The 24,558-nt window shown below is 39.2% G+C and overlaps 1 protein-coding gene across 1 annotated transcript in view; it reads right to left on the bottom strand.

Annotated features, from left to right (window-relative positions):
• ABCA12 (ATP binding cassette subfamily A member 12) overlaps positions 1-24,558 on the bottom strand; it is a 135,578-nt gene that overhangs the window by 94,940 nt on the left and 16,080 nt on the right. Inside the window, exons 6-18 of the mRNA XM_073633579.1 lie at positions 19,733-19,925; positions 19,505-19,644; positions 17,439-17,567; positions 16,880-16,970; positions 14,732-14,911; positions 11,951-12,248; positions 6,554-6,668; positions 4,960-5,289; positions 4,750-4,819; positions 2,430-2,564; positions 2,170-2,316; positions 1,439-1,619; positions 501-719 (exon numbers count right to left, since the gene is read on the bottom strand). Coding sequence (XP_073489680.1) covers positions 501-719; positions 1,439-1,619; positions 2,170-2,316; positions 2,430-2,564; positions 4,750-4,819; positions 4,960-5,289; positions 6,554-6,668; positions 11,951-12,248; positions 14,732-14,911; positions 16,880-16,970; positions 17,439-17,567; positions 19,505-19,644; positions 19,733-19,925 — 2,228 coding nt within the window. The remainder of the gene's footprint in view (positions 1-500; positions 720-1,438; positions 1,620-2,169; positions 2,317-2,429; positions 2,565-4,749; positions 4,820-4,959; positions 5,290-6,553; positions 6,669-11,950; positions 12,249-14,731; positions 14,912-16,879; positions 16,971-17,438; positions 17,568-19,504; positions 19,645-19,732; positions 19,926-24,558) is intronic.

Consider the following 24,558-nt stretch of genomic DNA (forward strand, 5'->3'; position numbering starts at 1 on the left):
TGTACACCTTTCTTGCACCCTTTACCAAATTGTATTATATTCTCTTGTGTCACTTTGGGATTTTCAGTGCTTACTTGACACCTAGCTTTATTATGTAACTTGTATAATTAAGTGTGAAAATTGTATATTTCAATCTGTCAATGCATGCCTTCAAACACAAAAAAACATATGTACAGTATAAGATAAATACTGGCCCTTGTTGGAGCTTGACCTGAATGTTTGACCTAGGTGCAGATTTTTATTTGTTGTGGCCTTTGGCCTTTTTTGGACAATATAATCCATTCTCTGTCACGTTTAGCTAAAAAGAAGACAGAACAAAACGAATACATTCTGCATGGGGGTAAAAAATGTCATTTGGATATAAATATAATAGTTATTAATTATAAAATACTCTTATCACGGTATTTACCATGAAATCCCATATCTTCCCCTGAAAGCTGAAAGTCTTTTTTAATGTACAAATACACTTCTTAGCATCCTTAGACAGTTATTACACGTACCTTTTTACTTCCTCATGGAGCTGTGTCATGTTCCATTGTGGAGCTTTAATAGATCCATACAGCAGCAGGTGCTCCTTAGTGGTGAGGTGGTCAAACAGCACATCATACTGCATGCAGACACCTAAGTTCTTTCTGACTTTGCTTAAGTGTGTAAGGATATCCTCACCATAGACATATATGGTGCCTGATGTGGCACTGAAAAGTCCTGTCAGCATGGAGCTGTAGAGGAGGAAAAGTAAATGTAATAACAACTTTGTATTACTCCAGTATATCACTAGAACGTCAAAAGCATAAACATTTTGTACCATCATAACCTTGTTGTACCAGTATTCAGCAGTCCCTAATAGTCATTTCTTACCTTATTGGCACCAAAGGTGTCCCATGCAGAGATTTCAGAGTGCCAAGATCCCAGCAATGACATGAAATTATAATTATAATTATAATATAATATAATTTATAATTAAAACTATAATTATGCGTGTGTGTATATACACTCATCAGCCACTTTTAGGTACACCTGTTCCATTACTTGGTAAAACAAATTGCTAATCAGCCAATCACATGGCAGCAACTAGACATGGTAAAGACAACTTGCTGAAGTTCAAACCAGGCATCAGAATGGGGTAGAAAAGGGGTTTAAGTGACTTTGAACGTGGCATGGTTGTTGGTGCCAGATGGGCTGATCTGAGTATTTCAAAACCTGCTGATCTTCTGGGATTTCCATGCACAGCCATCTCTAAGCTTTACAGAGAATGGTCCGAAAAAGTGAAAATATCCAGTGAGCGGCAGTTGTGTGGAGGAAAATGCCTTGTTGATGTCAGAGGAGAATGGGCAGACTGGTTTGAGATGATAGAAAGGCAACAGTAACTCAAATAACCACTCTATAGACCAATATTACAATATTTCTAAATATTTAGATAAATATAGCTTTTTCTTACAGTGTGGTAGTTTTTCCAGCTCCATTGTGACCTAGTAACGATGTAATGTGGCCTTCATAGAAATTTAAATTCAGATTTTTGACAGCGACTTTTGACTTATATACTTTTGTTAAGCCATGAAGAGAGACCCCCAAATTCAGATCAGTAGGGTCCTTCTCATTATAGGGATAAAGTTCATCTCCTGCAAAAAGATAACATAACAATGTATATATTTTCTCTACTAAGGTTTTTTTTTTTTTTTATATCTTAGTTCTATGGTAAATAAACTTTAAATGAACAAGTAAGCACATGTTTTGCCAATACTGGACAAAGCAACTGGTTTGCTTTACTGGCATCCCCTCGAGCTGCACATACCCTCCTTTTGCTTCTCTACCTCTCTGGTATGGCTACAACTTGGAGAACCCTTCCCCCACCCGACAGCACTTGGTGGCTCAACAGCTGATCACCAAGCATCATTGTAATCAAGCCAAAGCATAGGTTCTCATTAAAAAAAAGCTATTGTAATTTTTCTTGTTTTTTTTTAGATATATACAGACAATTATTGTTAGTAGACAACCTTGTCAACAATATATACTTTTTACTTTTCTGTTTTTTTAATTTTAAAAAAGATTTTATTTATACACATGCATTGGGGAGGGCAAGCATATTTGCTCATTACATATACAGTATGTGATGATTAAAATGTTTCCAGTTTAGTAATATAGCCTAGTAGCTTGTTTCTAAGACTTTACCCTTTTTCTCCAAAACGCCATGTTCTACAATGTTAGACATTAACAGTCCACTTGGTTTCTTGGAACACACACTTTGGAATCCACAACATTCCATCCAGAAAGATGGCAGAACAGGGAAATACCAAACAGCACCAATACCATATTGTCCTGAATGAAAAGTATGACAAGAAAAAAAAATCATGAATTGGATCTCATGAATTGGTTAGATGCACTAGGCTATGGTATCATGTAAATTAAGATGTATTTGCCAAGTTCTTTACCTGGAAAAACTATTTTAATGTACCAGCCAATCATAAAGTAAATCATGGAATCTATCAGCATGATCCAGCACAACCAGCCAAAACTAAAACTGTCATTCAGCATCGTTGATGAATACATATTATCCCACTGAATCCCTGCAAAAAAAAGATAACACCTATTAAGGTACTTATTATAGTATTGGCATGTTCAGACATTTCAATAGTAATTTCACCAAAACATCATCCCCAAATAATACCCACATGGAAATCGGTTACAGTTCACACCAGAATAGCACAAGTACATACCGGTATTCATTCACACTTTTTGTAAATGTATAAATCATCAGCTCCTATTTCTAAACCCTGATTCAACAGAGGAAAAAAATGGAACCTGTGTTATGATTTTATTGCTGTCTGTAACCCCTTTGGGAGGATGTACCATCACTTCCTGCTCCAGCAGCAAGTTGTCACAGGACAATCCCCCTGTCTGGTTTCTATTGCTACCTGTTCCTTCTTGTTCCCATTATTTTATGGTTGCCAACAGAACATAAGGGAAAATCTTGCCAAAAGGGTCACAAACTGTAATAGACAGCTAAAATTTCCAACCCTTCTCAAATCAACCCAGAACTATAAAATATATTTTGTCTGATTATAGGTTTTAATGGCTAATTTCCCTCTGGAACCTAAACTGAATTCATCAAGAAAAACAAACACCTAAGAAACCTCACCTAAAAGCCTCAACTTGTTAATTCTCACATCAGTATATTCTGAGTATAATCATTAAGCTTCATACGCAGGAATATGGCTTTGTGACTTTAAAGTATATGTAAACCCTAAAAATGATTGTTTCTTATTTGGTCTCTTTAGGTCTGTTAGATATACCATTATAAGTGTTTTCTTATATCTGTTCAATAGTTGCAAAAAATGCCTGTTGGTCTTGCTGCAGTCTTATCAATTACATTGTTCTAAGTTATCTCTGAGGACTACAAACTTTTCCCCTCTATGGTATAGAGGAGAGGAAGGTTTCTGTAATCCTGACTCAGGGTGACGACACTGCTTTCCCATAGATACAATATAGTAAGCGAGCAATATCAATAACCCCTTTGTCATCTATGGATTGGTGAGAGGCAATATAATACATTTTTGGTCTTTGGTTTGGATGCACTTAAAGGAGAAGTACAGCCAAGGCTCATTTGGCTGTACTTCTCCTGTGGATCACAGGAGTGCAGTTTGTTCTGCACTCCTGTGACCCATTTTCAGCAGGCAGAAGCCTGCTGTCGGCTGAAATCACAGAGCCGGTCCAGGCTCGGGGAAGATCGTGACAATGAAATAGGGATCTGCCCACATGTCTGGAGCGGCATCCGGCTCAGGCTCTCGGCGAGCCGCTGAGAGCCTGAACCGGCCGCTCCCACCCCCTTCACAGCTCCGTGCACCAGTGAGCATGGGGGGGGGGAGAGCAGAGAGCTAGTGACCAACAGTCACCAGCTCTACTCAGGGAGCTCTGAGAACTGAGCAATCAGCGATGTTCAGTTGCTCGGTTCTCTGTGTTAGAGCCGGTGGGGAACAGATGCAGCATTGGACCGATGCTGCATCCACCTAGGTACGCATTGTTCTAAAAAAAAAACAAACCCCATACTTTTCTTTTAAAGTCTTGTCATCCTATTATTTATGCCTGCCTCACATATACCATAATGATTTTGCTAGGTTGTGCCTAGCAGTTAACTTTTCTATGCTAGCCCAATTAGGCATTATTTTTTTTACTAATGCTGCCCCCTTTTCAATACTAGGCTGCAATAAATCTGTGACCTATTTAAACAGACATGGGCCTCTGTAACTTCTGCAAATTACTTTTACAGGACACCTGCGATGTGGCTCCCAGAGAAAAATGTAAGACTTGCAAGCATTTTCAGCTCTCTGTATCCTTGTATCTTCTGATTGTTCTGATATGCAGTTTTCAGTTGTGCAACATATGCTCAGTTTGAATTGCCCGCATGTGTGAGGACTTAGTGCAGGTAAACTGCTCTCAATTTATATATTGCTCCATATACTGTGCCTCACTCAAATAGAACGTTACCAAGGTGCCTTGATGTTGCAGTGTCTTGAAACTTTTATTAGTAAATGCATGCAAAGAAAATCTTTGTTTTCCACATAAATATTAGCAACAGTTTATAGTAGAGCCTATGCTCTGAAATGCTGGATTATGTGCTGACAAATTGCATTGCATTGCTTATTTTAAGTGCACGTGTAAAGATCAGCAGCTTAGCACTACTTTTATTTCATGTGTGTCATTTTGCATCTATGGAGTTGTACTGCAGACTTTTAAGATCATTCGTTGGCTCACCTTCATTTTGCTCTTCAAAACTAACAATATACTGTGTGGCATAACTCAATGCCGTTGGAGAGAAAAGGCTCTATGGATAACAAACATAAAACAAGAGGTTATCAAAAGAGTTAGAAAGAAGTTTATTTGAGAAATTTGAGAAATTAATTTGTCTTTAGCAGTGTTTTTACCGATAAAGGGAAAATAAGGATAGAACAATGCAAAACTTACCAGCAAGGTTTTTCCAGCAAAGGACAGACTGCCTTCTCTAGACACTACCACAATAAATGGAAAGAAGGTAATTATATAGATTAGGCTGCCACTTAGACCTGCCACATTTGTATTGTGGAAGAAGACACTGATGAGGAAGCTCATGGCAATGACCGTCAAGCTATAATCCAGGAAGAACAGGAACAGGATGAATCCATTGCTTAGGATCAGAATTTTGCCAGCTTTTAAAATTAGGACAAGAATGCTAACTGTGAGAGTCAGAAAGATTGCACATTCAATGAACCAAGCAAAAAAGTGACTGCAAGAGTTGACTCCCATCATCTTCATGTACTGCAAGAAAATATGGATACCAATTAGTCAAATATTTTTTACAATTTATGAATAATAAATATGTTCATAAGTCAATGTAAATGCAAAGGTTGAATTCATTTAAATATTGTGCACAATGTTTCCTGGTATATAAATATCAACCAAGCTTTTGGGGTATAAAGGCTGGTCCCGTTCTCCTCCACTTCCTAATCCTTACTATTGGATACCATCATTGTTATGGACCAATAGTAAGGCTTATGTTGTGGGAAAACATAGGGTCCAACCTGCCCCCTCCCACGTTCAAGCCGTAATATGTCTGTTTGCAATTTGTATACCAGGGCACACTTATATTCAGGGAACTGGGGGTACTGAAATTGAAACTGGAATTTAAGTGCAGGTGCCTTGAGGTTCCAGCAATATGCTGCCAGGGGTGTTTTAAGAGGTTTTTTCACCTTTCACCAAGGTGCACTAGGTTGGTAAATGATGCACCCTAATACTATGACCAATCTCCACATCAACACAGCTCATTTGCTGGGTGAACTCTTTGAAGACCGTCTCTACCCAACATAGCTATTTGACTTAATCACAGTAAAAAGGAACTCTGGTTCATCTTCTTACATTTTTATAACAGCCTAAACATCCCTATTACTAGTAAAGTTGCTCTTCGTTTAGATTTATTTTTTTGCTGCTTCTAAATTTACAAGTGGGTTTCTGATTATGAACAGTTATAAATGGTCATATAACGTTTAGTATGATAGTTCTTGACATGACATTCTATATATAAGACAGAAAGGAGACCATTTTGCAGTTGTCATTTCCTTTGAAAGGCAGCAATGATAGCAAGTATGCATTTACTGCATCTTCAGCTTTTTGTAAGCATATTGTACAACTGATTTAGAACTCATTCAGATGGCCAATAAAACACATCCTCCGTGCAGAGCCACTGGCAGATGGATGTGCATCAGGCTCGGAGCTGTGAGCAGGCAGCCCCTGGAAGTGGATACTTGGACACAATTGCATGTCAAACTCTGGCATGCTGCTGTGTGCGGATGCTGCTACGTGTGCATCCACTTTTCTGGGCTGCCTGCACACAGCTCTGAGGTCAATGCACATACAGTTGTAAGAACCTATTACAGTTGTAAAAATCTGTTGTAAAAATCTACCCCCTTTCCAAATTCTCAGCTTTGAAATGCAATTCAGATCATCCCTAGCTATGATAACACACCAACATCATTTTCTATAGTCATAGCAAATATTTGAGAATAGCTCTTTTGTTGACCCTTACCTCGTGTAGTCTAAGTTCTTTTTCATGTACAAGTTTTTTTACAAATGATGCTATAAAAAGGACCCAGGCAATCATCAATGCAATGGGGAGGGAGAAGGACATGCTGTAGAGGAAACTGTGGAGAGAAATGAAGAATCACAGTTTATTGATCTCCTGCCAGCAGCCACCATATGGGAGAGTTTTAAGTTAAGTTATTAATTTCTTTATCTCTTGCTTGATGCTACATGATAACACTGTGTGGCAACTTAGAAAGCTGGGTACAGAAAAGTGGCGCTGTTGGCAGGAGCAACCTATCAGAATTCCTATATAATTTTCCTCAGCGCAGGTTAGAAAATTAAATTTAAAACCGAATTGGTTGTTTAAAGCTACAGGGAAGTGGAACATGACCTGAACTGGGGTCACTTATCCAATACTATAACCTCTAATGCCGTGTACACACGAGCGGAATGTCTGACAGAAAAAGTCAGACGGAATCTTTTCATCATATATTCCGATCGTGTGTATGCCTCATCTGACTTTTTCTTGGAAAATTCTGACGGACCTAGAAATAGAACATGTTTTAAATATTTCCGACGGAACTAATTCCTATCGGGAAAACCGCTCGTCCGTATGCTGTTCCGACAGACCAAAAACGACGCATGCTCTTAAGCAAGTACGAGATGGAAGCTATTGGCTACTGGCTATTGAACTTTCTAATCCCGTCGTACGTGCTGTACGTCACCGCGTTCTTGACGATCAGACTTTGGTGTGATCGTGTGTACACAAGACAGTTTCAGCGGAATTCCGTCGGAGTTCCGTCGGAGAAACCTTCAGAGTTTATTCCGACGGCAAAACCGGTCGTGTGTACGCAGCATAAATGTCCCCTTTAGTAAAAGGAGGCATGGTTTATCATTTTAAAAGAACAAGAAACACATATTTAAAGTGAAACCCTAGTCATTTTTGTTGACTGACAGTCATAGAACTTCTGCTAGATTATTACTGCTATCTGATTTCCTCTCCTAATGGCAATGCGGAAGGTAAGTGGAAACCTTCCCAATGGGCACTACAGCAACAATAATTTGGCAAAAGTTGTAACCTACTCTAAGCAAAACTAGAAAAAAAACCCTTCATCTAGGCTCTGAATAAATTATACACTATATGACCAAAAGTTTGTGGACACCCCTTTTAAATGATTAAAGCTGAACTCAAGGAAACTAAAAGTCCTCCCTTGCAGTAGGGCTACTCGCACACTGCAAGGCTTAACTGCTCATTAAAGTCTAGGGGGACCTGGAAAAGCATTTTTACATACCTAAACCACCACTCCCACAGGCTCCTCTGTGCTGCTAGGCCAATCCCTGCAGCCTCATTATCCCTACTCTACGCAGTTCAAGTTCCTCTAATATCATCAACGCTGATGCAGTGACCATAGCCCTGCACTGAATGTTAAGACACCAAGGGACAATCCCCTGTTAGAGTGGAGGGGGGCTCTCTCTACTGGGGGATGGGGTAAGTAAAATTGCTCTTACTGTCCCTTAGACTAAACAGGCAATTAGCGTTTGCAGTGTGGGCGCAGCCCCACTTCCAGGGAGGACTTGTACTCGGACAACTTGAACTGTACTTTTACATTACAATATACAAAGACATTTTAGACAATTGCGCACTTACAAACTTGTGACAACTAATTGAGGAAGGCCCTTTTCTGTTCTAGTATGACTGCCCATGTAAATAAAACCAGATTTGTAAGGACTTCAACACTACTAAACAACTTTGGGTTGGTTTGCGAGCTGGGTCTTCTCATCCAACATTAGTTTGTACCTTACCTCCCAAAGGCTCCTTTGGCTGAATAGACACAAATGAAAAAGTATTAAAAGTATTGTGAAAAGTCTACTCAAAAAATTGGAGGCTCTTTTAGCTGCAAGGACAGAAACACCTCTATATACACTATATTAGCAAAAGCATTGGGACACCTTCCTTTACACGCACATGAACTTTGCTGGCATCCCAGTCTTAGTCCGTAGGGTTCAATATTGAATTGGCCTTTGCAGCTATAACAGCTTCAACTTTTCCGGGAAGGCTGTCCACAAGGTTTAGGAGTGTGTCTATGGGAATGTTTGACCATTCTTCCATAGGCGCATTTGTGAGGTCAGGCACTCATATGGACGAGAAGGCCTGGCTCGCAGTCTCCACTCAAATTGATCCCAAAGGTGTTCTATCAGGTTGAGGTCAGGACTCTGTGCAGGCCAGTTAATTTCCTCCACCCTAAACTTGCTCATCCATGTCTTTATGGACCTTGCTTTGTGCACTGGTTGGAACAGGAAGGGGCCATCCCCAAACTGTTCCCACAAAGTTGGGAGCATGAAATTGTTCAAAATGTCTTGGTATGCTGATGCCTTAAGAGTTCCCTTCACTGGAACTATGGGGCCATGCGCAACCCCTGAAAAACAACCCCACACCATAATCTTCCCTCCACCAAACGATTTGGTCCAGTGAACAAAGCAAGGTCCATAAAGACATGGATGAGCAAGCTTGGGGTGGAGGAACTTGACTAACCTGCACAGAGTCCTGACTTTAACCTGATAGAACACCTTTAAGATGAATTTGAGCGGAGACTGTGAGCCAGGCCTTCTCGTCCACATCAGCGTCTGACCTCACAAATGCACTGCTGGAAGAATGGTCAACCATTCCCATAGAGACACTCCTAAACTTTGTGGAGGGCCTTCCCAGAAGAGTTGAAGCTGTTATAGCTGCAAGGGTGGGCCAACACAGTATTGAACCCTACGGACGAAGACTGGGATGCCATTAAAGTTCATGTGCGTGTAAAGGCAGGTGTCCCAATACTTTTGGTAACATAGTGTATATGTGTTGAAATGGGATGTTCAACAAGCTCATATAGAGTATGATGGTCTGGTGTCCACAAACGTTTAACCTTATAGTGTATGTAAACATTTTTATAAAATGTTTTAAATAAAAAATAAATTATAATATTCACGTTACCTTTATACAGGACATTTTTGTAATAAGCTTAGTAGATGCTCAGATGGCAGAAAAATAATTTTAAAAGGATACACTTGTTAAACCATAGTAGCAGTTACAGTGTGAACTATTATTTTTTTAGACCCTAGAGTATCCTAGGGCTGCCAGGGTGGTCAGGTCCTTTTTCGTCTCTTTAAGCTATCATTATTCTGGGTGCAGTTTGTGAAACTGCTCCTAGGTCCATGAGGTTAGGTGGCCCACCCATTGTTGCTTGCTACCAAATGTGTGCTATTTTTTTAAATACATACTCACCACTGTGCAAAATAAGGAAATTTATTTATTTCACATTCATTTTATTTTTTAATATGTCTTATAAGCCTTTAGTGGGCTTCCAATTATTTGAATGGGCACAACTGACCTAATTTTTGTATAAAAATACCAACACAGCCCTAGGTTTATGACAGGCTAGGCTAAAATGACCGACAAGGTTGGTGGATGGGAGATATTTGTAACCCAGAATAGGGGTCAGGTTCCATGGAAGGTTGGTGAGAAACAGGGGTTAGTCTCCCTTCAAGAGGCTGGTTGTAAAATTTCTATGTTGGGCCTGGAGTTCATGCCCTGGTTCCTAAGTCCAGGGTACCTGGCTTGTAAAAAAAAAAAAGGCTAAAATGCCTCACAGGAAAAGGCTGTCCTAAGGACCTCTTAAAACAACTCTGTGGATGCTGAATTAGCAGTATGGCTGTGCAAGAGTTCTTGGAGGGTTCTCCATTGAGACATTGCTAAGGTAAGCAGAACTTTTTTGTTTTTAACTGCTAAAGTGAATCTGTATTTTCTGTCAACTGGTTACATAAAATAGACGTGAGATGAGACCAGTATTCCCTCAAAGAGGCTCTCAAAGAGACTGTGTTGTACCATGCTTTCCTGCCACAGAGTTACCATCTGAGCATGTCCCAATATATATATATAGTCTCTCACAAAAGTGAGTACACTCTCACATTTTTGTAAATATTTTACTATAACTTTTTATGTGACAACACTGAAGAAATGACACTTTGCTACAATGTAAAGTAGTGAGTGTAAACCTTGTATAACAGTGTCAATTTGTTGTCCCCTCAAAATAACTAACACAGCCATTAATGTCTAAACCGCTGGCAAAAAAAGTGAGTACACCCCTAAGTGAAAATGTCCAATATGGACCCAATTAGCCATTTTCCCTCCCCGATGTCATGTGACTCGTTAATGTTACAAGGTCTCAGGTGTGAATGGGGAGCAGGGGTATTAAATTTGGTAGCAGCAAAAACACTCTCTCAAACTGGTCGCTGGAAGTTCAACATGGCACCTCATGGCAAAGAACTCTCAGAGGATCTGAAAAAAAAAGAATTGGCTGAGCTCTAGAGATGCAGTTGGGAGATGAGAGAAAGTTGTAGAAAGTCAACCATCACTGCAGCCCTCCACCAGTCGGGGCTTTATGGCAGAGTGGCCCGACGGAAGCCTCTCCTCAGTGCAAGACACATGAAAGCCCGCATGGAGTTTGCTAAAAAACACCTGAAGGACTCCAAGATGGTGAGAAATAAGATTCTCTGGTCTGATGAGACCAAGATAGAACTTTTTGGCCTTAATTCTAAGCGATATGTGTGGAGAAAACCAGGCACTGCTCATCACCTGTCCAAAACAGTCCCAACAGTGAAGCATGGTGGTGGCAGCATCATGCTATGGGGGTGTTTTTTAGCTGCAGGGATAGGACGACTGGTTGCAATCGAGGGAAAGATGAATGCGGCCAAGTACAGGGATATCCTGGACAAAAACCTTCTCCAGAGTGCTCAGGACCTCAGACTGGGCCGAAGGTTTACCTTCCAAAAAGACAATGACCCTAAGCACACAGCTAAAATAACAAAGTGGCTTCACAACAATTCCGTGACTGTTCTTGAATGGCCCAGCCGGAGCCCTGACTTAAACCCAATTGAGCATCTCTGGAGAGACCTAAAAATGGCCACCAATGTTTACCATCCAACCTGACAGAACTGGAGAGGATCCCCAAATCCAGGTGTGAAAAACTTGCATCTTTCCCAAAAAGACTCATGGCTGTATTAGATCAAAAGGGTGCTTCTACTAAATACTGAGCAAAAGGTCTGAATACTTAGGACCATGTGATATTTCGGTTTTTCTATTTTAATAAATCTGAAAAAATGTCAGCAATTCTGTGTTTTTCTGTCAATATGGGGTGCTGTGTGTACATTAATGAGGAAAAACAATGAATTTAAATGATTTTAGCAAATGGCTGCAATATAACAAAGAGTAAAAAATTTAAGGGGGTCTGAATACTTTCCGTCCCCACTGTGTATATATATATATATATATATATATATATATATATATATATATTGTATATATAAATCTTCAAGGCCAAATGGCCAGCAGTTGCCGGACACTAAGAAGTGCACCTACTTGTCCTTTGTGTAGCAGGGGTAAGGCATGGGCTGGAATTGTACTGCAACATCATCCACACTCTTATTTGTCTGCATTTCAATGATGGCTCTATCAATATTCTCCTGTAGGTAGACAAAGCCACGACTGTACATGTTCGTAGAAGTGTGGGGTCCAGGAATCCAGATAGAATCTCTGATGGAATTAGTGTTTTCAGAAAGTAGGGAACGCATGGTGATACTGTAGGAGATACGCTTGGGCATGTTCGATAGATCACGTTTCTGTCTACTGCTCCCAGATGAAAGATTGAAGGCCACAGCTGTAAGCATGAATATATATTTTTTAAATCGTTAAAAAAAACATCCTAAAACAGGTAAATAATGAAATATGATAATTAAATAAATTAATTTCATGGTTATTATCTCAGTTACCTTAAAGTAATACATTCTGAAAATGAAAGGTTTCAAAAAGGACAATGTAGAAGAGAAAGTAATCATGCTAAAAAGTTATGGGTGAATTTAAACAGGCTTGTTCATTAAAATAAAGAACAACATCTAACAAACAGTAATACATGTTTGCTAGTGAAATGTGCCTGTCTCGCTAAGATAACTAAAGTAACCAGAAATCTAACTGTAAACCATTTCACACTACACTTTGCAAATGATCACTGGTCTTACTACTGTCTTGTTGAATAGTTGTATCAGGTATCACTGATAGCTGTAGTAATAGAAAGTCTCAGGTATAAGAAAAATGCTTTGCAAGATTTAAAAAACTGCATGTCATTACTAAATGGCAAAATTACATATGTTTTTTATGTTTGATCCCCAAAAAAATGCAACATGTTTGCCACTAGCTAACAGTGAGAAGCTGTTGCATGATAGTTCTCATTTCAAAAGAGAGCAGAGGGTGTTTAAGATGTATTAAAGATCAGCAATGCCGAGACAGTAGGACTAATATACTGTTAATCTTCAGTCAAAAAATGTTGAGAAACTTCACTCAAAATACAACAGGAATTTGCTATTCATATAATTGGTTAATTGAAAGGACTTATTCTCTAAGGAGCTGCTAGAATGTTTGGCTCTACAGCCCTTCCCAGTGGTGACTCAACCTTAGCTGGACCCGAAACTCAATAATACAACAGTAGAGTTAAGGCAGTACGGAAATAACGAGCAGGCTTTATAACAATTTCAGAAACATGTACTGTTGTAACTGGATAAAAGGGACAACAAATGGCCTACTTTTAATTTGGAGACCCTAACTATACCACTGGCCAGTGGGGGTCTAACATGCAGTCTGCCAGTGTTGGGGCCCTGTCACTCTCTCTCATGGGAGTACTTGTAATGCAAGAGAAGGTCAGAAAAGTTCTGGGCTAACTCTCCATATAGCAGCAAAGTTTCTATACAAACAGCAGCAAGCTCTGTGCCAATACAGGAGGCCAAAAGGCCTCTCACAAGTAATGTCATTCAGGGGTCCATAAATCAGCAGTCCACTCCTGGGAAGCCGGGGAAGAGGTCATGCCACACACAGGGGCTCTCCTCTCAAACCTGTCCATTTCTCCCTCAGTTCACTATACAGACCATATCTCTGGTAGGCCCTTTTGGATCTCTCTCAGTACAGATGGCAGGACCTCTGTGTTTAGCAGTAGAGCAGGCCTTCCTTTATAGAGTACAGCAAAGATGCTCGTAGCTCTGTCCCTGCTCCTCTCTGCAGCTCTGCACACAGCACAGCTCCCATGTCAATCTACAGTCTCACAGTGAATCTCTTGCAGCGTTCTGTACAGCTCCCCAAGCTTGCTCTCTCTTTTTTGCGCTTCTGTATTCAGAATAACCCCGCTCTAAGCTCCATCACACAGCATAGTTTCTCTGGCAGTCTGTTCCTCTCCTCTCTCATACAGCAGTCCAGTTTTCAGCCCTCATGAGTCTCCTTACTCCACTGCTCCCTAGGCTTCCTCCCTGTAATATCCTGCCAGTGTTCTCTCTCCCTCCTCCAGCCTGGTGGTCAGGCTAAGGTTCAACTAAAAATGTGGCCAATCAGGTTCTTACAAGTTCCTAGCTTGCTTCTCCCAGCTGCACTTTCCAATCCAGTGGTGGGAAACAGAAGGGTAAGATACGAAGTAGCCACAATGCCTGGGTTGTGTGGCACCCACCCCTTGCAGGGGCTGCCAACAAGGACTGGACACACAATTATTTGAGTGACGATTTTCAACCCCTGTAAATCAGCCCTAGTTTTCTTGTAGCAGAGGTACAATCCTAATCAGGTTTTATGAGTATTTTAAATTTACTGATAAGATTTCAGATATAAAATAGAATAGTCGTAGTAAAATAATCCTATCAAAATTAATAAGCTGAGAGGTGTCAATTACTGCATAAACTCCCTCTGTAATTGAAGGCTTCCACAGATATTAGATGACAGTTTCTGGATCTGGCCAGTCAGAAAAAAAAATGTAATGGTGGGCCAGCATACTTGGCAGAAGTTTCTGATGCTCTAATAACTAGGGGACTTGAACTGCACCTAGTTTATACCAGCTGAATTTTTTTTTGTTTAAACTACGTTAACATTTTATAGACTGTTATTCAATCTCTGGGTTTGAGGTATGTTGTGTTTTTGTTTTTCATTCTGAATGTTTTGGGGGAATACATAGTCCTTTATCAAGTCAAATAACACATACAAAGAACTTTCACTGCTCATCCTTATAATGTGACAACAATTAGGATTATACTGTTTTTTCAAATACAAAGCAATCAAATGTGTGAAAAACAGCTAATATAATTCCACTGTTGTCAGACAATAACCGCCTGTTACCTGCAAATAGATTGTTGGTCTCCTGAAGCTGCTGCGCTTTGGCCATCATTTCTTCAACGGAGTTCATAGGTTGAATGCGGTCATAGGATACGCAGGACATAAGGTTTACCAGTACATCACATATACGTTGAAATGCCTGAATTAAATTTATATTATCTCCAACAAGTGAGATGAAGCTATCTGTTGGAGTACAAAAAGCAAAAGAGAGAGATGTATATAAAACTGAAAAAAAAAAAATCCGTATAAAATATGTGGACATACCACAAAGGTACCAGACAAAGCCTACTGGAAAAAAAACATTAAGTTCCAAAGGAGAAAAAAAAGAATCATAGGATGTCTACAAAAATTTTTCCATGGGCAACCTCTTTATGTGATCCCTTCTGTCACTCTAAATATACTTGATGTTCCTACATGGAGAGCTGTAATGACATGCAGTGATAATGCTCAAATACAGTGCCTTGAATAAGTATTCATACCCTTTGAAATTTTCCACTTGTTGTCATGTGGAAAAGTTCTAAGCTAACTCTGCTTTAAACTTCTCCACAACTTTATCCCTGACCTGTCTGGTGTGTTCCTTGGCCTTCATGATGCTGTTTGTTCACTAAGGTTCTCTAATAAACTTCTGAGGGCTTCACAGAACAGCTGTATTTATACTGAAATTAAATTACACACAGGTGGACTCTTTTTACCAATTAGGTGACTTCTGAAGGCAATTGGTTCCACTAGATTTTAGTTAAGGATATCAGAGTAAAGGGGGCTGAATACAAATACACCACACTTTTCAGATATTTATTTGTAAAAAATGTTAAAACCATTTATCATTTTCCTTCCACTTCACAATTATGTGCCACTTTGTGTTGGTCTATCACATAAAACCCTAATGAAATACATTTACGTTTTTGGTTGTAACATGACAAAATGTGGAAAATTTCAAGTGGTATGAATACTTTTTCAAGGCAATGTACGTTGTGCAAATATTACCTTAACCATGTCAATCATTCTGCAGGACGATTAGCTGCAGAAGTTCATTGTAAAGTCCTGGCACAAGGTGCATTCAGATATATCTCTGTTGACATCTTGGAATACCACCACCTTCCAAAGTACCAACATGATATTGGAGTAACTGTTAGCATTAGTCAGCCCCACTCCCATTACACTGCCTTCCCCACTTAGTGCCACAGCAAATGATCAAGTGAAATTCATCACTAGCAGCTGCTTACACATCATAGAAAGCATGTACGGAAGCATCACAAGTACTCTCCCACAAAACCAGGGAGTATTGAGAGAATAGTGTAATGCATCACAGGAGTCAACACTAATCTAATAAAACATTTATTTAAGTTATATTCTGCAGCAAATAAGCACTATTTTTATAATAGATAATGCCTAGACAGGTTAAAGGTAAGTCTTGAGATAGACACAGTGCAGTTCTCTGCACTCAGCTAGGAGTTCACAGTGTGTGAAAGAGATGACAGTCATGATCCTAACATACTGTAGGTCTTCTATTACATCACATTGTGATTCTAGCATCCACTGCTCAAGCTCTGAAATAGGAGTCCTTTCCCCCAAAATGCGTTGGCTGTAATTGATACTCTTAACCAATAAACATTTCAAAAAGAGACCTTTTAATGATAAGAGCTTTTGTAATAGCCGTTTCTCAATAAGTGTCAACATTACAAATACAGGATCCTGTTGGGCCCTTCTATATAAAATGTGTATTTTCCCTTGTGCAATTAATGGGTCAGAAGGGATTGTTATGTATTCCATTTTGTGATTGCTTAATTTTATTTTTATGTTATGCTATGCTAAACCATTGTGAGTGTTAATGAAACAATTTTTTTACTGAAAGCTGGTAGTGATTATCTTGTATCGTGCTACTGCCTTAAGTCCCCTTTGTTCAGGAAATATGATTGATAGCTAGCATTTTGATAATCGTCTTACAGAAAATAAAAAGGTAATAATGTGAAATGCATGCAAGAAAACTATATGAACTGCCCAATCCTGATCCTGCCTTATTACTTACAAGTTCGTCTTAAGAGACTACTAATGTAAATAGCATTGCAGACAATTCTAACTACTGTAGGCTTTTTGTGGTAAAATAGTACCCTCTGGTGGAAAAATAGAAGAATGCACAGTGAATGAGCTTACCAGTTTTGTTTAGTTTTTCGGACAGGTTTGTGACATTCAGGTTCAAGAAATTCTCCAGTACTCCACTTACAACAGTATTATTCAGTAATGTCTGCAAAAACAAACACTTTAGATGTCAATAATAGCTAATAACATTGATAATAGACCTTTATTTATATTTTTCACCTCATTTACATGCAGGAAAAGTTGTTCAACAAAAGTGACAGTGACAGGGGTTGATGCAAGCTAAACCACTGCCAGGAGTGCAGAAGATGTAAACCACGTGCAGAAAAAGTGACTGTTGTAACCACTCCTGACAATGTTATAGTTTGTTCCATCCCCATTCACTGACATGTTTGATGGATAGATTTATCAACATATAAATGAGTATCAGAATATAAATAAAGGCATGTAAAAAGGAATACAAATACTGAATGCTATTATTACATAAACGTATCACATACAATTAACAGAATACAAGAATTCTGTAATTGTGATCTTTCAAACCCTTGCACATGACAGCTGGGAGTTATTACTGATGAAGCCACCACTGTGTTTGTAGAGTCAGGCAGAACCATACCTGTATTGTTCCAATGAGCTTTTGAGCTAGCTGCATAAAAGGCCAGTTATTCAGAATTGGTTGTATGCCATTGGATATATTATTTACTGTATTCATGTAATCCTCCACCTGAAGTATAGAGTTTTTGGTCTATAAGGGAACAGAAAGAAGAAATGCCATTAATAATTCTTTTATAATAACTTTGGATACAGCACAACTTATAGACAATTAATAAAGTGTAATACTTAGTTAAAGGTCTTCTCATGAAAGATTAGAGCACTAGTGTTCACAGTTTTTTTTTTTTTTGCCTTATTGCTTGTACTCAGAACCGGATTTACCATTAGGCATGGCATGCAAGTGACTATAGGCCCCACTCAGGGAGTGAGTGAGGAAACCTGTTGTCAATCTATTGCCATCGCAAAGCAACCCCTATTGCTACTTTGAAGTTCCAAATCGACAAACAGGTAGTTTTAAAAAAGGCTTTGTTTAGAAGTAGCCATGTAACTCCTTATCATGGCTTCTTGGCTTGTGAATGGATTTGTGTTTGTGTTGCTGTCAAGAGATTAAGTTATAGAAATGGCTTTGTTTACCTTCAAAACCATTCAAACATACAAAAGTGGTCTGCAGGTCAATCCCTTTTATATGAATCTGAGCAGTTTCAATGAGGACATTGGGTAAATACCAGTCACTTGACAGCAGAGTATCATGAACACAAATCCATTCTAAACACTGAAAAGGTTATCATAAATATTAACACCGAAAACTAAAATAATCTATGCTCTTGTTTAAATGCAGCCATGTAACTTCCTTCTTGTCTTGTGAACGGATTTGTGTTTGTAAACAAACCTATTCACAGTACATTGCTGTCAAGAGACTAGATTGATGAATAACTTGTACCCTTATTTGACCTGCACTGAATAATTGAAATGGCTTTGTTTATCTTCATAGATTATTAAAGTGATTGTAAAGGTCTTTTAAGGGTTAAGGGTGCAAGGGTTTTGCACAGAGCTGCCCCGATCTTCTTTTTCTGGGGTCCCCCGGCGGCGCTCCTGGCTCCTCCTCTTCATTGAGTGCCCCATGGAGAGCTGCTTTCCTCTAATTTTTTTCCTCTAAGAGCCCTTTCACACTGAGCCTAGCTGGGCATTAGCAGTAAAGCGCTGCTAAATTTAATGGCACTTTACCGTCATTTTAGTGGTGCTTTTCGGCCCCTAGCGGGGCACTTTTAACCCCTGCTAGTGGCTGAAGAAAAGGGTAAATGCGGCCAAAAGCACTGCTCCTCCACCGCCTCAAAGACGCTGATGGCAGGACTTTTTCTAATGTCCTGAAAGTGCACCGCTCCAGTGTGAAAGCACTCGGCTCTCACATTGGGGCTGCAGGGGAGGCTTTTTTCAGGCGCTTTACAGGCACTATTTTTAAGCCCAAAAGTGCCCGAAAAACACCCCAGTGTGAAAGGGGTCTTATGGATAAAATACCTCTAACAATAACAAAGTACACCATTATAAAAAAAGCAAGAAAAAGGAAAAATACTGTTTTGCACTCATTTTGTACTTACTAGAAATGTATTATTAAATTTCATTTATATTTTCATCATGTCATGCATGATCTTGATTATGTATAGTGTGCTAAAAAATGAATACCATTAATAGAAAAAGATGTTTAAGCACTACAACAGGATGTGGTCTGTTTATTGGTTGGGCTTAAGGCTCAGATTTTCTGTGCTTATAGACTTTTAGATTGTAAGTTCTAACAAGCAGAGCTTTCTTATTCCTCCTTTATTGAATTGTATTGTAACTGTACTGTTTGCTCTAATGTTGTAAAGCGCTGTACAAACTGGTGGCACCATATAAACCCTGTATAATAATAATAATAATAATAATAATAATAATAATAATAAATAGACTCCCAAGATGTAAACCCAACCCTCTTTCTAACATTAAAGTATATGTTAAGCAAAAATTTTTAACATTTTTTGTGCTGGATAGAGTGAGGACCAAATAGAACCCATGTTGGGTTTTACTACTATCTGCATCTGTTACTTAGACTTCCCCACACTTACAGTAATGTAATACAGACACTTATAGATATACCTTATTCATAATCTTCTCTGTTACATCAGTGTGTGGTGTATAAAGTATCTGTCCATATAACAGAGGCTTCAGCAACATCCAGGAGGCAACACCACTAGTACTCTGTACTAGGTTAACAAATAAGTTTGCGCAAAAGGCATCTGAAAACACAAAACTCCCTGTTAGTCACTTGATGCAGACAACACAAGTTGTACAATTATCACACTGTTCATGGTGACCATTGCTTACTATCAGAAGGAATTCCATATGTTTCATAAATAGTTTGTGCTCGTTCATTGAAGTTTGCAGCTGATCTGGTTGAAGTATACATAGAATAGAGGGCTTGGCTGAGAAGCGTTGTATTTCCACTGCACACAATTCTGGAGAGGGTGGTAAAGGAAAGCATGCTGGCCCGAGGGGTTCCTGGGAAATCTAAAGGATCCTGAAAAAAGGCAAAAACATACACACTGCTGTCTTATTAGTGCTCAAGGTAAGGTTTAAAATGTTTACTTTATCACCATAAAGTGTTTAAATCAATTGAATTTTGCTGGTAAAAAAGATTACTTAAAGCAAACCTGCAATGAGAAAAACTGGCCCTGCTATTGCTGAGTGTTCTTTGAAAAATGTTATTCACCTAGATGTTATTTGATCCCACCAGCTTCAATACTACCCAAGCCATTGACCTAGAACTTGTATGAAGATCAGGAAAGTCAGACAAAAGTCAGAAGCTGTTATCTGCATACTCATGCCAGGTTGATGTTTCAAACAATTAAGGAGTGTCAGCATGAGAGCCAGGCAACTAGTATTTCCAGAATCAGAGTTCACCAGTGGTAGTCTCCATGTGAAATAGCTGTATAGGTGCCTGAGCATATCTTTAGAATTCCACGGGAATGCCACAGATGGCAGTATATAGTATAATCCTATTTCCTCATACGAGTGCTGAGCAAAGACTGAATGCCATTTTACTTACTTCACTGTCTGGTTAAAATGTGTTTTATTTCATATTTTTTTTTCTTCTCCATTGCTTTGGCTATTTCATTTGTTTGTTTTTGGCCTGAGAAGAGAACTGTCTTCAAATGCCAAAAAAGGACAGACACTATTTTCTTTTACTTAATTTTATTGGAGAATTGGCCCATTAGTGGCCATGTTGTGCCAACTACACCCAGGGAATGAGCCAAGAGCCCTGTACTAGATAGGCAGTGCAACTCTATAGTCTTGGTATTGTCTAAGGGCAAACAATAGGAAGATACTATATAGCCTGCACTAAATTCATGTAATCTATTGTATGTAACACACAGTACATGTCATATATGTCAACTAAAAAAAAGTAAGTGCTAACTTTTTTCTCCTGTAGCAATATGTTTTAAAATGCCATATATAAAATGAATTGAAAGGTTTAATAAAAGCAATGATGTTTAACCACTTCAGCCCCAGAAGGATTTACCCCCTTCCTGACCAGAGCACTTTTTACAATTTGGCACTGCATCGCTTTAACTGCTAATTGCGCGGTCATGCAATGCTGTACCCAAACTAAATTTACGTCCTTTTCTTCCCACAAATAGAGCTTTCTTTTGATGGTATTTGATCACCTCTGCGTTTTTTATTTTTTGCGCTATAAATGGAAAAAGACCGAAAATTTTGGAAAAAAATATATTTTCTACTTTTTGTTATAAAAAAAATCCAATAAACTCAATTTTAGTCATACATTTAGGCCAAAATGTATTCCGCCACATGTCTTTGGTAAAAAAAGTCAATAAGCGTATATTTATTGGTTTGAGCAAAAGTTATAGCGTCTACAAACTAGAGTACATTTTCTGGAATTTACACAGCTTTTAGTTTATGACTGCCTATGTCATTTCTTGAGGTGCTAAAATGGCAGGGTGGTACAAAACCCCCCAAGTGACCCCATTTTGGAAAGTAGACACCCCAAGGAAATTGCTGAGAGACATGTTGAGCCCATTGAATATTAATTTTTTTTGTCCCAAGTGATTGAATAATGACAAAAAAAAAATACAAAAAGTTGTCACTAAATGATATATTGCTTACACAAGCCATAGGCATATGTGGAATTGCACCCCAAAATACATTCAGCTGCTTCTCCTGAGTACGGGGATACCACATGTGTGGGACTTTTTGGGAGCCTAGCCGCGTACGGGGCCCCAAAAACCAATCACCGCCTTCAGGATTTCTAAGGGCGTAAATTTTTGATTTTACTCCTCACTATCTATCACAGTTTTGAAGGCCATAAAATGCCCAGATAGCACAACCCCCCCCCCCCCAAATGACCCCATTTTGGAAAGTAGACACCCCAAGCTATTTGCTGAGAGGCATGTTGAGTCCATGGAATATTTTATATTTTGACACAAGTTGCGGGAAAGTGACAAATTTTTTTTTTTTTTTGCACAAAGTTGTCACTAAATGATATATTGCTCACACAGGCCATGGGCATATGTGGAATTGCACCCCAAAATACATTTAGCTGCTTCTCCAGAGTATGGGGATACCACATGTGTGGGACTTTTTGGGAGCCTAGCCGCATACGGGGCCCCGAAAACCAATCACCGCCTTCAGGATTTCTAAGGGTGTAAATTTTTGATTTCACTCTTCACTGCCTATCACAGTTTCAGAGGCCATGGAATGCCCAGGTGGCACAAACTCCCCCAAATGACCCCATTTTGGAAAGTAGACACCCCAAGCTATTGGCTGAGAGGCATGGTGAGTATTTTGCAGCTCTCATTTGTTTTTGAAAATGAAGAAAGACAAGAAAAAAAATTATTTTTTTTCTTTTTTCAATTTTCAAAACTTTGTGACAAAAAGTGAGGTCTGCAAAATACTCACTATACCTCTCAGCAAATAGCTTGGGGTGTCTACTTTCCAAAATAGGGTCATTTGGGGGAGTTTTGTGCCACCTGGGCATTCCATGGCCTCTGAAACTGTGATAGGCAGTGAAGAGTGAAATCAAAAATTTACGCCCTTAGAAATCCTGAAGGCGGTGCTTGGTTTTCGGGGTCCCGTACGAGGCTAGGCTCCCAAAAAGTCTCACACATGTGGTATCCCCATACTCAGGAGAAGCAACAGAATGTATTCTGGGGTGTAATTTCACATATTCCCATGGCATGTTTGAGCAATATATCATTTAGTGACAACTTTGTGCAAAAAAAAAAAAAATGTGTCTCTTTCCCGCAACTTGTGTCACAACATAAAATATTCCATGGACTTGACATGCCTCTCAGCAAATAGCTTGGGGTGTCTACTTTCCAAAATGGGGTCATTTGGGGGGGTTTGAACTGTCCTGTCATTTTATGCACAACATTTAGAAGCTTTGTCACACATCACCCACTCTTCTAACCACTTGAAGACAAAGCCCTTTCTGACACTTTTTGTTTACATGAAAAAATTATTTTTTTTTTGCAAGAAAATTACTTTGAACCCCCAAACATTATATATTTTTTTAAAGCAAATGCCCTACAGATTAAAATGGTGGGTGTTTCATTTTTTTTCCCACACAGTATTTGCGCAGCGATTTTTCAAACGCATTTTTTGGGGAAAAAACACACTTTTTAAAATTTTAATGCACTAAAACACACTATATTGCCCAAATGTTTGATGAAATAAAAAAGATGATCTTAGGCCAAGTACATGGATACCAAACATGACATGCTTTAAAATTGCGCACAAACGTGAAGTGGCAACAAAATAAATACATTTTTAAAGCCTTTAAAAGCCTTTACAGGTTACCACTTTAGATTTACATTGGAGGTCTACTGCTAAAATTACTGCCCTCGATCTGACCTTCGCGGTGATACCTCACATGCATGGTGCAATTGCTGTTTACATTTGACGCCAGACCGACGCTTGCGTTCGCCTTAGCGCGAGAGCAGGGGCGGACAGGGGTGCTTTTTTTTTTTTTTTCTTTATTATTTTTTTGCTTTTTCATCTTATTTTTAAACTGTTCCTTTCATTTTTTTTTTCTTTATCATTTTTATTGTTATCTCAGGGAATGTAAATATCCCCTATGATAGCAATAGGTAGTGACAGGTACTCTTTTTTGAAAAAATTGGGGTCTATTAGACCCTACATCTCTCCTCTGCCCTCAAAGCATCTGACCACACCAAGATCGGTGTGATAAAATGCTTTCCCAATTTCCCAATGGCGCTGTTTACATCCGGCGAAATCTAAGTCATAAAATGTTCGTAGCTTCCGGTTTCTTAGGCCATAGAGATGTTTGGAGCCACTCTGGTCTCTGATCAGCTCTATGGTCAGCTGGCTGAATCACCGGATGCATTCTCAGGTTCCCTGTTGAGACAGGAGAGCCAGACAAAAACACGGAAGACGGTGGGGAGGGGGCATTCCCTCCCACTTCTTGTAAAAGCAGTCTAGAGGCTAATTAGGCACTAGGATTGCTTTTACATGAAAGCTGACCACTGGCTGAAAAGAATGATACCAAGATGATACCTAAACCTGCAGGCATCATTCTGGTATAACCACTCAAAGTCGTGAATGGCGTACCTGAAGACAAAAAAATGGTTAACATTAAAGCACAGTAAACGGTAAAGTATAAAAAATTGCATACCTGAAAAGCAAACATGATAAAACATAATAACAATAACAATAAAACATTGCAGAATAGAATACAGTAAAAAAAAGCAGAACAATAGAGAGAGAATAGAGAGAGAGAGAGAAAACAATAAAACAACAACTATTTTATATATTTTTTTGTGGTTTTTTTTTTGCACTTTTTTTTGTAACTGTAACTTTTATAACTGTAACTGGTTCCAGGTTTGGGTCTCTCAAAATGCGATTGCATATTGGGAGACCCTGTGAAAGTGTGCCTAGTCTGTGCAATGCTGTACCCTACGCTAATACTCAACTAGTGAATGGATGGCCTCCCCCTCATCTCTGAACGCTCCCAGACAGAAGCCGACCGCCTCGGGCACCGGGGGGGGGTCCGATCGGACCCCCCTGCCCGCGGCAAGCAATCACGTACCAGGTATGTGATTTTGCCTGCCCGTGCCATTCTGCCGCAGTATACCTGCGTTAGGCGGTCGCCAAGTGGTTAAAACATTATCTAATAT

This window comes from Aquarana catesbeiana, linkage group LG06 (assembly GCF_042186555.1).
Source record: "Aquarana catesbeiana isolate 2022-GZ linkage group LG06, ASM4218655v1, whole genome shotgun sequence".
Lineage (NCBI taxonomy): Eukaryota > Metazoa > Chordata > Amphibia > Anura > Ranidae > Aquarana > Aquarana catesbeiana.